General features: G+C 48.5%; 3 protein-coding genes across 5 annotated transcripts; 1 reads left to right on the top strand and 2 right to left on the bottom strand.

Annotated features, from left to right (window-relative positions):
• Positions 1-1413: 1413 nt before the first annotated feature.
• Positions 1414-2290, bottom strand: FVEG_00687 (hypothetical protein; the record flags this gene model as incomplete). The annotated part of the gene is made up of 5 exons (XM_018887265.1): positions 1414-1451; positions 1666-1681; positions 1735-1816; positions 1870-1951; positions 2041-2290. The coding sequence occupies 5 exons, from the start codon at positions 2288-2290 to the stop codon at positions 1414-1416; spliced, it is 468 nt and encodes a 155-aa protein (XP_018743004.1).
• Positions 2291-5712: 3422 nt separating this feature from the next.
• On the top strand, positions 5713-6357 carry FVEG_14718 (hypothetical protein; the record flags this gene model as incomplete). Of its 3 annotated transcripts, none has more annotated exons than XM_018903688.1 (2): positions 5713-5971; positions 6035-6357. In XM_018903688.1, the coding sequence occupies one exon, from the start codon at positions 5729-5731 to the stop codon at positions 5963-5965; it is 237 nt and encodes a 78-aa protein (XP_018743005.1). The 3 variants fall into 3 exon arrangements, with proteins under 3 accessions (XP_018743005.1, XP_018743006.1, XP_018743007.1); XM_018903689.1 differs by having other exon boundaries at positions 5729-5961; positions 6035-6328; XM_018903690.1 differs by having other exon boundaries at positions 5759-5961; positions 6035-6038.
• A 334-nt stretch (positions 6358-6691) lies between these two features.
• Positions 6692-9840, bottom strand: FVEG_00688 (heat shock protein SSB1). The gene is made up of 7 exons (XM_018887266.1): positions 9688-9840; positions 9332-9509; positions 9110-9275; positions 8752-9050; positions 8243-8700; positions 8046-8193; positions 6692-7812 (listed from the first exon to the last, which is right to left on the bottom strand). Exons 1-7 carry the CDS (start codon positions 9728-9730, stop codon positions 7260-7262), a joined length of 1845 nt encoding a protein of 614 aa, XP_018743008.1. The 5' UTR covers positions 9731-9840; the 3' UTR covers positions 6692-7259.
• Between the last annotated feature and the right edge of the window lie 1828 nt (positions 9841-11668).

The following is an 11668-nucleotide window of genomic DNA, read 5'->3' as shown; positions in this document are numbered from 1 at the left end:
AGGCATACGTCAAAGATCTAGGCTCCCTTGCAAGCTGATGGCTTGCTCAATGAGCGGGAAAGCTCGCCCCGAGTTCCCGCTAGTAAAGCTGCAGGCCTGACGTTCAGATGACAGCCTGTACCCATGCTACCATCCATTACTCGAAACCCTTCAGAACACTGAAGCTGAACCTGGCCAGAGAGTATGACGCTGGCAATTGGTTTGTTTCAGCAAACAAGTAAGACGGCTTTGCCGAAGTCGCCGTTTTTTGCAGCTGCCACATGGACGTGGCAGCTCTGTACCTGCCACCCTCCTATTGATGCCTCTCCCGCTGTCGACTTAAATTGCGACCAACAGATACCGGCTTGTGTCATGACGCCACAGAAATTGGTATTTTTCATGAGTGCGGGCCCCTGGACGTACTTTTCATCTCCCTGGTGACCTACAAACTTGTTCTTCGGCACATCTCGAGGAAATTTTCTTCCATCGTGTGTCTGTTGGTCCGGGTTCTGCTATTGTTCCTTGTCCCTTTGCTAAGCTAAGACGCGAGAGGCGTTAGACGCCTTGTGGAGCTAGCGGATGTTGCACATGATCCGCGAAGAGGCCATTAATCCCTATATAGATTAGGTGGACGACGGGATGTAGGGTCGTTCTGGGGTTATCAAAGGTCAAAGGGTCAGGTACTAGTTGCTGTGTTTGAGAGTGAACAAAGAAAGACTGCAGAACCCTGTCAGTCACTAAGGTTTGTACGTATCAACACCATTATGGAGATGCATATAACTAGTACATGACAACAGCCTATGTGAGTGGAAGTATACATATCGCGCTTGTATCAGCGGATCAAACTCTCGTTGCCGAGTTTGACGCGGCGGATGAAAGTAACGCTGTTGCTTTGAGCAATTCACCTCGTCAAGGCGACCTGCTCGGAGTGATGTCCAGGTGGATATGCGGGCCAGATCATGCGCGCGGGCCGCCGAAGGCACACCATGAGAATACCCGCGACGAGCCAACAACACATGTAGATGCCAAGGGGAGCAGACGTCGGCTGTTCCTGATACTGGAAGCATCTTCAGCGATCACCACGGAAAGTGTGAGGAAAGTAGCCAACCGTGCATCCACAGCTCGTAAAGACGGGGATGATTCCTGATTGTGCGTCATGTCTCTTTGTTCTATACTCCACAAATGGTATTATCTGCGCCTCGTTCTCGACTATGAGGTCGTGCATACGGAAACGAACGACATGGAATCTGGGATAGCTTCACACAATTCCGCGCTGCTGCATGACTCGATGCACGAAGGGGGAGGTTTGTCACACATGGTTGTGGTTGACCATTCCCTTCTCGATGATGAGAAGTGTGACAAAGCTGTAGTTTGTGCGTTCCACTATCCCAAAGTGCCCCATGTTGTGCCGTGCCATATCATGCCATATTCAAGTTAATATATGCCGGTTTGTCCATTCCGGGTCTTGGGATCTTCATCAGAAAAGTTGTGTGGGTGTGAAACTATATGTCGAGTGATGATGCCGAAGCGGGCCATATCGACATGGAAGTCAAAGGAGACTTTCATTTTGGATGCTGTCTGTTGGTGAAGTGGAAATACAACTGCCGTTGTAGGCTGAATGATGATCTGAAGTATAATTCGTGTACCTTGCAGTATCTGAACTCCTTCCTTACAGTGCTGACCTACCACGTCTGGCATCCTTCTGTACATACTAAAGCAGGTCCGATGGCTTCAACTAGAAGAACTCTTTCCTACTACAAAGTATTGCTGAATTCTGATTGGGCCGAGCTTGATCAGGGAAGCGATGACCCCTGTCATGGGGCGCTTGGAGTTGTTGCTTCGACAGATAACTTTGATAGATTTTACACTGTATGTATCGCCGAAACGTACGCTAACAGCACAGTGCCAGTAGGCGGCCGCACATTCCCCCTGTCTATTCTCCAGGTGGGGGTCGATAAACCCCTGCACCTTCCTGCAGCTTAGGTTGGGTGTGATGGCGCGCGGCTGTACCTTACCTTGTCTTCACATCAACTCAAAGCGCCTCAACCCATCACAGCAAACCTCGAGCCGATGAGTCGATAATTTGACTCCAGCGGCGCCTTTCTGGCGCGGTTGTTGGTAAATCGACAACTTCACCCTCGGCTGGCCCACTTTGTACGAGACAAACTCCGCTGCGGCCGCGCCTACTACTACCTCTTGCGCCTGCATCTGCGTCTGCGTCTGCGTCTGCGCCTGCGTCTACACCTGCAACCCCCTTGCCGGTTTTGTCTTCAAAGACCCAAGTCGTGTTGGTTCGGGCTGGCTTGCGCATGATATTTCACGAACCTTGCGTCTCTTCTTGGTACTTTTCATTCCGGATGACCTCCCGGAGCTCAGAAGCAAGTGGGCAACAGGCAACACACTAGATCAGCATGCAACAGAGTCTCATCGTCACACTCTCTACGGCCCTTGGCACGAGTTCCTCCGATCTTTTCCTAAGAGCAATACTGTCATGCTCTTCACACTCTGACCGCTTACATCTTGGTGTCGTCAGACCCTTGAACCCCGAAGAGCCGAGGGTGTTGGTGTGTCTGGTATCATCTGCGGCCCTAGGATCTTCCCGTGGGCGGCCTTTGATGCGGCCTGATTCCTTCGACAGCCCCCAAGGCTTGTAGAGCTTGAGAAACTTCGATAGGCATATTTGTACAAACTATTTGCTTAGTTTCGGTCGGCCACGGTCCGACTTGAGTGACGACACGCAACCACTATCATGCATCATCTGTGTCTGGTCCTTTGAGACCCCGTAAAGGTACCCTGGCACATGGCGTATGAGTCAAGTGATTGATACTGCATTCTACCTGCATTACACCTTCCAAGCTGGATGTCTCTTAGACGCGTGTAGTCGAGCTGCAGCCTTGATTAAGATCGTCCAACAACAACCCCATCGTCTCACGATACATAGCCAACAAGTTACATGCAAAGTGGCTCCGTGACTGGTTCGGTTCTCTAAAACACTCTGAATCGAGATGTAGCCGATGCAGAAGAAAGTACTCTAGCTCCAACATCCCTAATTCTCTCACGTCTCGACTTGCTTCAAGGCATGATGCGTGGGGCACGGCACGGCACGGATAAGACTAGCTCGAGTTATCCTCGTCCACAGAAGCTCATCACACAGTACCCTTGCTTGAAGTGTTGGTTTTGCACGCTTCTTGGTACAAAGAAATTATCGCCATGCATGTATTGATAATCACTTCTTGTGATAACTGCCTAGCAGGGGCAGCACCCACCTCCCCAAGAGTGACACTAGGTCACCATATCGAGTCAGGAGAACTCCGAAGTAACTAGATACGAGCTGCATGTTCTGGTGGACCGTGCCGTGAGTACGGATGACCCAAGCCGTCAAGAAGCTGTCCGTCTTCCGAGAGTGACGGTGTGGGTGTTAGTGAGCCAGAGTTGCTGCATCGTAACTAGTCTAGTCACCAACAAGAGCTTCGGCTTGCGTCGAGAACTAGTTCGGGTCACGCGAAGTACTTCCGAGCAATTACAAGTTCCCTGCATGTTGTGGCTTTGGTGACACCGGCTAATGGACTCTGAGCTGGCTTACTGCGGTTCAAAGAAAGAGATATGGTCAAGAGCGCGCAAGAGCGCGTCTGCGCCTAGCAGATGACGTTGATTAGGCAATGACAAAGCGAGTTTAAATCCATACCAAGTTCCTGGTTCTTCAGGGGTGGTAGGGTTTAGCGACAGGCTACAACGGCGGCGCTTAGGAGTTGTCCTTATTGGCCAACCAACATCCTGGTCACAACCCCAAAGACCTCACACTCTGTGCAGGTTGAGATACAAAAAGAGGGCGAGGGCAAATAATTTCGAGGAAAGCAAGAGCTCATTGTTAGCTATTGGTTTCTCAGAGTATGAATGTGGTTTATCGGTGATAATTTTGTAGACATTATCATCAGCATTCATAGTCTGTGATGAACCTCAACTGTCCAAAGGCCGAGGGTCAGGTAGAATTTCTAATTCCACCACAACATCACGGAATCATGTTTAGTTTACGTATTAACTTATTACTTGGGATCACTTCGATCACTTCTTAACCTGACTTCCGCTACTTTCCATCTACGAGCGGCTCTCTCGAGCCTCATCGTATGAGGCAGCGATCAGCAAGAAACAGAACTAAGCACAGAGCCAACACATCCTTGACCGGAAGTCTCTTCATAGGCAAGGAAAGGCTTCGTAATAATTGGATATTGCATTTTGTTACAAATGGGTATTGTCCATCTAGCTGAAGGTTTCTCCTCTTGTCATGACTCCTTAAAAGAGTAACTTGTAAGCAGGATGTGGGCGAAACCTAATCAGGCATGATATAAAGCTCGGCATGTTTCTTAACATCTCATACCTAACCAACTGTCCAATAAGATGCATTGTATGATCGTATTTATCCGTCCCGGATAGATGGGGTCGAGTTCATTGGCTGTGCAATTGCTTGTGTTGTTGGTTGTGTATGGAGTGGAGTGGGACACGATGGAGAGATAGAAAGTGGAAGTATGGAAGATGATCATCTTGACTCCGTTCTCGGTAGACCCCGCGGCATTTGATTCTCACTCGATCAATCTCACTCCTGAACCCGCTCTGACTAGGGCATTGTTGAGACTGCTAACGCCTTTTCTATGTGCCGAACGAGGGCTATCAATGATGGTTAGCTCATGTCTCAAAGCATCGAACAGGGTACCATGGTATGTGTCAAGAGAGATATGATCTGACGCCGACTCACACTTTCTTTGATCGTTGACTTTACTGCTTAGGCCTGTCGCCTCGAAACAGTTGTAGAAAGAGAAGTGCCATGGGGTCATGAGGGGCATCGAGCACAAAAATTGAAGGCTTTAGAGTAGGGTATTGAAGTAAACTTAGTAAATAATCCCCTAAGTTTAGGATAGATTTGCCTAAGTAATAAAAGTATTTAGGATACAGGTCCTGATTTTAGGCTAGAGTTACCTAAATATTCGTATTATTTAGCATCGAGGTCCCAAGCTTTCTTGCCTCCCCGCATCATTCATCAGATCCATAACCAAGACATTCAGTTACTCGATCGTTGAGCTCGAGTCTTTCTTCGACTCCTTTCATCGATTTCAGTTTCGCCATCGATTTGGGGAGAGCCACCATCAAACCCTGATACAGTCGAGTGAACAGATGGTATTTAGGCCCTGTGGGAAATTGATGCTTTTTATCTTCGTAGAAAAGTGCCTTGAAGTTCTCCATGCTACTAAAGAGGCCACCACCTGGCAAGAGTCGTGGCTGACCTACGATGTCGTAGGAACAGCTGAACAATGGTGTACCACTAAGCATGAAGAGATGGTGGTACTTCAACGACTTAACGGCGTAGAAAATCGACACGCCGTTGCAGCAATCATGGGACTCATCCAGGATGAGGACGGCGATGTTTCGATCGACTTGGCTGCTGTAGTTGGAATGCAGAACGAGATTTGGGCGCTCTACATTTCCTCTGTGGATCTTCCGAGCCTCGGTGAGCCCTAACGACACTCTGGTATGCTAAAACTACCCAAACATAACGCTGTATCTATATCGAGACTTGGGGAAGTCGCGAGAAAAGACGACGATATCATAGTCTAAGAGGAGAGCCGTGTCGATCTTGGCATCGTCGAGGATGATGCACCAGGGGCAGTGCTCCTTTCATAAATAAGTGACTGAGTGATCAAGACAGAGATATTTACTTACTGGCTTGAAGTGTCGCTTTATTTCATCTGCCCATTGGATGACGCAACCAGTTCGTGTAACGATTGGAATGAAGCCAGACCTCGTGGGCATGGTCCGCTTCGCCTCAAGGGCCGCGGTCGATGCTTGGAGATTTTTGCCTAATCCCATGGCATTGGCAAAGAAACCACCCTTGAATGGCGACTTCGCGAGCTATACCAAATTACCACCTCCGGCATTCTGCCTTCTGCCAATGCTCGAGCTTCATGTTGAGCTCATCGAAAATGTCGAGATGTGAGTGGAAGTCAGTGTTGCCGAGATGGTTCTATCACAACTAGTGTCAGTCGCGACTAATATCCAGAAGCAGATAGATCCAAGCTTATCAATTGTTCCTCGTATTGCGAGGTAGACAAGAACTGGTAGGTCTCCGCGGCGACCTCCAACCAAGATGTGACGCTGGATCAATGCATTGCTAGACGCCTGTGCGGGAGAGTGGTTTTGTTACATGAAGTCGGTATCCGCAGGCTTGTCGCTTGCGCTGATGATGGATAAAGTAAGAGAGCTAGAACATCAACACGGTCGCAGTGTGCCTTGTGCGATACTGTAGAGGTATCAATAGACACCGCATCGGTGAGTCTCTGAAAAGAGGCTTTGAATAGGGCATGTACACTGTCATGGGATGTATTGCTGTAGGCCATATTGGCCCTTGTTCTGGGCAACCCTAAATGTGTCTATTATTGTTCAAAGAAGAAACAGGCGTGTTATGTGCAAATTCATCGGAATCTACTGCGCATATTATGAGCTATCCATGTGTAAGATACCATGAGTTAGTTAAATGGCAAACAAGCATCAATTTCAACCCAGGAAGTTGTACCTACGTCTTAGTCTTGATAGTCTTTACTCACTGCTACGTAATTATTGAGCTTACTACTTGTGTGATATCAGTCTCCTCGCTACTAATTGCTTGCCCCCAGACTCTAATAATGCCCTCATTCAAACACTAGCAGCATTAGCATTAAAGGCTCTGAGAGCAATCTTGACAAGCATTTGCCGTCCTTGAAATACAACATGGTATATCTTTGATGATACTCAAGAGTAATAGTAGAATAACATACTTGCAATTTCCAAACATATGGGTGGCAGCAACAATTACCATAACTCATCATGACCAGTCAAGTGGCCATCATAGAACATCACAAAGCAACTTGAGTACAAACAATTAAGTAGGTAAAAAAGCATCATTCCGTGTCTGCATTCTACCCTGTCTATGCTTAAATTCACAGGCCATCAACCGCTCTTGTAGGCTCTGGCCCAACAAGCCCACAACCATCCTTGGACCATTTTTCCATCAGCTCTCATTTTAGTAGTCATAGCCGCCCATGTCCTAGCGCGGCATACCCATGAAACATGCAGAACTTTTCATATGCCTTGGCTTCTCCTCGTCCAATTACCGTAACGACAAAGGAAAATCCACCGTGGCCAGTCGTAAACCCAATCGCCCCTCGCGAGGCGTCGAGGGTGCTCGGTTCTTTGCTCCAGCATCAGTACTCCAAAATATCTACACTGCTGCAATTCCTAACAACATTGTGTATTTATCGGGAAGACATAGCCTTGGTGACAAGGCGCTTGAGAGCAAGCTCCTGCTTCTTGAGGTCCTCAGCGGAAGACTCGTTGAGCTCAAGAGCAGCCATGGCGTCGCTGATAGTGCTCTCGATCTTCTCCTTCTGGCCACGCTTAAGCTTAAGAGACAGAGTGGGGTCAGAGACGATCTCCTCAACACGGCCGATGTAGGACTCGAGTTGCTGCTTGGCCTCGAACTTCTTCTGGAAAGCGTCATCGTTGCTCTTGAACTGCTCAGCATCGTTGACCATCTTCTCGATCTCGTCGGTGGTGAGCTTGCCGACAGAGTTGGAGATAGTGATGTTGGCGCTGCGACCGGAGGTCTTCTCGGTAGCAGTGACCTTGAGGATACCGTTGACGTCGACCTCGAAGACACACTCGAGGACGGCCTCACCGGCACGCATGGGAGGGATAGGGGCAAGAGTGAACTCTCCGAGGGAAGTGTTATCCTCGCAGTTCACGCGCTCTCCTTGGTATACGGGGAACTGGACAGTCTGCTGGTTGTCGGCAACTGTGGTAAATGTTCTAATGAGTTCATTGTTAGTATAAGTCATCTAAAGTTCATAAAATTTCATGAATGTTGGATGAGGTTATCTGAATGCTGAAGAGCCTTAGGCCTAGATTATGGGGCAATTATGGGGCTCCACACAGAGGCCATGTGAAATATGGGGCATTGGCACGAGGCTGGGATTTGGCCGAACCACAGAAAGGTCACCAGAAATGAGAAACAAAACTTGAGAACTAAGAAATGAACATACCGCTTCTTCAGGGTAGGGCAAGTAGTACCACGGGGAACGACGGGAGCGAAAATGTTACCCTCCATGGCAACACCCAGGGACAGAGGAACGACATCAAGGAGAAGGAGGTCGGAAGTATCAGCGGAGGTAGCCTTGCCAGACAGAATACCTAATTCATGTTAGTTTTGATCGAAAACAACGTAAAAGAGTGCTCTGACCGGCCTGGACGGCGGCACCGTATGCAACGGCCTCATCGGGGTTGATGCTCTTCTCGAGCTTCTTGCCGTCGAAGAACTCGGAGAGAAGCTTCTGGATCTTGGGGATACGGGTGGAACCACCGACGAGGACGATCTCGTCAACGGCCTTCTTTTCGATCTGGGCGTCCTTGAGAACCTGAGCAACGGGCTCAATGGTGCCAGAGAAAGCCTTGGCGTTAAGGTCCTCGAAACGGGCACGGGTGATGGACATGGTGAAATCCTCGCCGTCAAAGAGAGAGTCGATCTCAATGGTGGCCTGGGCACCGCTGGAGAGAGTACGCTTGGCACGCTCACAAGCAGTTCGGAGACGTCGGAGAGCACGGGCATCGCCAGAAAGGTCCTTCTTGGTCTTTCGGCCAAACTCCTTCTTGCAGTGGTCAAGGAGGTTAGTGTCGAAGTCCTGTCCACCCAGATGGGTGCTAAAGTGTGTCAGAATCTCTTGATAGCAAATCCGCATGCATGTTACTTACTCTCCGGCAGTAGCCTTGACGGTAAAGACACCTCCCTGGATGTTGAGGAGGGAGACATCGAAAGTACCACCACCGAGATCGTAGATGAGAACGTTGCGCTCCTTCTCGGACTTACCGGCACCAAGACCGTAAGCAATGGCGGCGGCAGTGGGCTCGTTGATGATACGGAGGACGTTAAGACCGGCAATGGAACCGGCGTCCTTGGTGGCCTGTCGCTGGTTGTCGTTGAAGTAGGCAGGAACAGTGATGACGGCCTTCTCGACCTTCTTGCCGAGCTTGGTCTCGGCAATCTCCTTCATCTATTTGGAGGGGTCAGTGAAAATTGCACTAGTGCGGGGGCGGGGAAAATTGCGCGTACCTTGGTGAGGACCATGGAGGAAATCTCCTGGGCAGAGAACTGCTTGTTCTCGCCGAGGTACTCAACCTCGATCTTGGGGCTGCCGTTGTCATCAACAATCTTGAAGGGCCAAGACTCGATGTCCTTCTTGACGGTAGGGTCATCGAAACGACGACCAATCAGACGCCTGAGAATATCAGTCAGAAACTGGAATTGTGTGCGCTGGAGGTGAGAACAACTCACTTGGCATCGAAGACAGTGTTGCGGGGGTTCATGGCAGCGTTGTTCTTGGCGGCCTCACCGATCAGACGCTCCTTATCAGTGAAGGAAACGAAAGAAGGGGTGGTGAAAGAACCCTGCTCGTTGGCGATGATCTCGACATTGGTACCCTCGTAGGTAGCAACACAGGAGTAGGTAGTACCTGTGGGAGGACGGTGTTAGCGAATACTTTTGGTGAGTTGGTCGATGCATTGAGTGTGTTGTCTTTGAGCGTCCTCTGGTGAGGGCATCATGAAGCGAGTCGCCCGATGGCGGCGCACAAGAATAAAACATATCGACAACAACACCAGCCGCATCAGAAGAAAAGTCAATAGACATACCCAGATCAATGCCAATGGCACCGTCATACACTTCGTCCGCCATTTTGTCTTGTCTGAAAGGTTTGTGGTGGAAAGGGAAGAAGGATGAAGAGGAGAAGAAGAAGAACGTGGGGTTTCAAGAAAGGAAATTCTCCCACTCTGATTTTGTGAGCGACGCTGCATTAAAAGAATAATAAATTTTGGAGGGACCTGTGAACTTTTTCTGCGGGGCGGGGTAGGGAATCCCCTCCACTAAGCCTATCGCGGTAAAGTCCTTCGCCTGAGTTTTTTTCAAAGCTCCATTCTTTTTTTTTTTTCCTCCTTCGATTCTGCTGAGCAACCAAACGCACGCACTTTTGAGAGCGCGAGAAATCGGGAACGAGGTAATTCTAAGCCGGGGATATTGATAATTTTGGTATAGACTATCCGTCGCCAATAGTTTGGCACCGCCATCTCATGTTCCATTTTTTTTTCAATACATATATTGGCAGTCACGTAAACCGCCTGCATGCAGTACTTGTGTGGCTAAAGTGCGAGAGCGATCTTTTGAAATATAGCACTGTACTGTGAACCTTGAACGTCGAAAGAGATTTACTATTGCCTCGACAAATCAACACTCAGCTTATGGCCAGTGAGTGGCAAGGATTTAGCCGCCTCTACCTGGATCAAATTTTCTTCTCCGAGTTCCTGATCCTCGGCTGCCAACCTAAGGAAGAACCAGCTAGGGGAGGAAATAAAACTCAGGGCCTTAAGCCTAACTGATAAAAATATTTAGGTAACTTAGGATGAGTTTAGGGTATCTTTTATAGAGTTTATTTTGTCACCCTAAACTTAGGTCTTGTGGTTTCTTGCTCACAAAGGACCAGATAATTAGTTACCACTGCAGCCCAACTAACTTAGTAGTTGTCCCTTAAGCTTGTATACCCAAAGCTTGACGGCAATGCCGACTTCACTATTTTTGCCGCTTTCGGAGCTGCGGCGTCTACGAGTTGTCAACTTACTCACTTGCAGCTACTAGTCCTATTGTTGTATCAGTCTGACTCGCTATCTGACGAATGACGACTTTTTGTGACCTTGAGGGAACTCATGAATCATTCTTGTAATGTCAATCAACATGGAGGCTGTCCTAGCTATTGTCTCTAGGAATTAGTCTTAGGGAGCAAGAAAATACCAAAACTTGATATAGGGTATCAAAATAAACTCAGCGAAAAGTATCCTAAACTTATGCTAAGTAAACCAAGTATTTTTATCATTTACGATTCAGGCCCCGAGTTTTCTTTCCTCCCCTAGGCAGGTTGGTAGCAACGATGGCTTTTTGTACTTCTTAGGCATCACCTGATTAAGTTTTGAACTAGATATGTAGCAGTGGTTGCTACGAGGAATACACAATTGAGGGAGATCAAAATGCTCTCTGTCTTGTCGTCGAGGCTGCGTTCCACGCCATCTTTTGGACCATGCAGTCTTCTACCACCAGTTATGGGTCTCTTCGCGGCAATACAATCTGGCACATTGAGGATTTACCGTGGCCTGGGCTGTGCTCTCACAATCCTCTCTTTAAGGCTATCCCTGGCATCGAACACACTGAAGAGTAACTTCTCGAACTTGCTGAAAAGAGACAGCTTCGCAAAAACGAGCTGCTCTGTAACTGGGCAAAGGCCGACAATATACGACAGCATGCAAATTCTACTCCAGAGTCTATTGCCAAACGAACTTAGATCAATGCTCAGAGGTATAATGGCAAGAAAAGACAGCGAGATGACGCGGTGGCCAACAAGACACACTATTGCGACTTGTGTGAGAAGTCTTATACCAGCGCCGGTGAGCTGGAAACACATCGGGAAACGCCTCTTCACCTTCACCGTGTGGCTCGTGGTGAGAAAGGATTTTCGTGTGCACCTTGTGTTGCTTCCTTCCTTATCCAAGTAAGACTCGCTACGACAGACACTGTAAATCAGCCAAGCATCGCAGTCGGACCTTGATTTAGGGTATTAAAATAGACTTA

Source organism: Fusarium verticillioides, chromosome 1 (assembly GCF_000149555.1).
Source record: "Fusarium verticillioides 7600 chromosome 1, whole genome shotgun sequence".
NCBI lineage: Eukaryota > Fungi > Ascomycota > Sordariomycetes > Hypocreales > Nectriaceae > Fusarium > Fusarium verticillioides.
Note: the sequence above shows the minus strand (reverse complement) of the source record. Positions and strands in the feature narration are given on the sequence as shown.

Coding starts and splice junctions, on each gene's coding strand:
- FVEG_00688 (XM_018887266.1), bottom strand. CDS start 9,730: ATGGCGGACGAAGTGTATGACGGTGCCATTGGCATTGATCTGG. Junction 9,051..9,109: donor CCTCCATGGTCCTCACCAAG/GTACGCGCAATT, acceptor CCCTCCAAATAG/ATGAAGGAGATTGCCGAGAC. Junction 8,194..8,242: donor CGGTGCCGCCGTCCAGGCCG/GTCAGAGCACTC, acceptor AACATGAATTAG/GTATTCTGTCTGGCAAGGCT.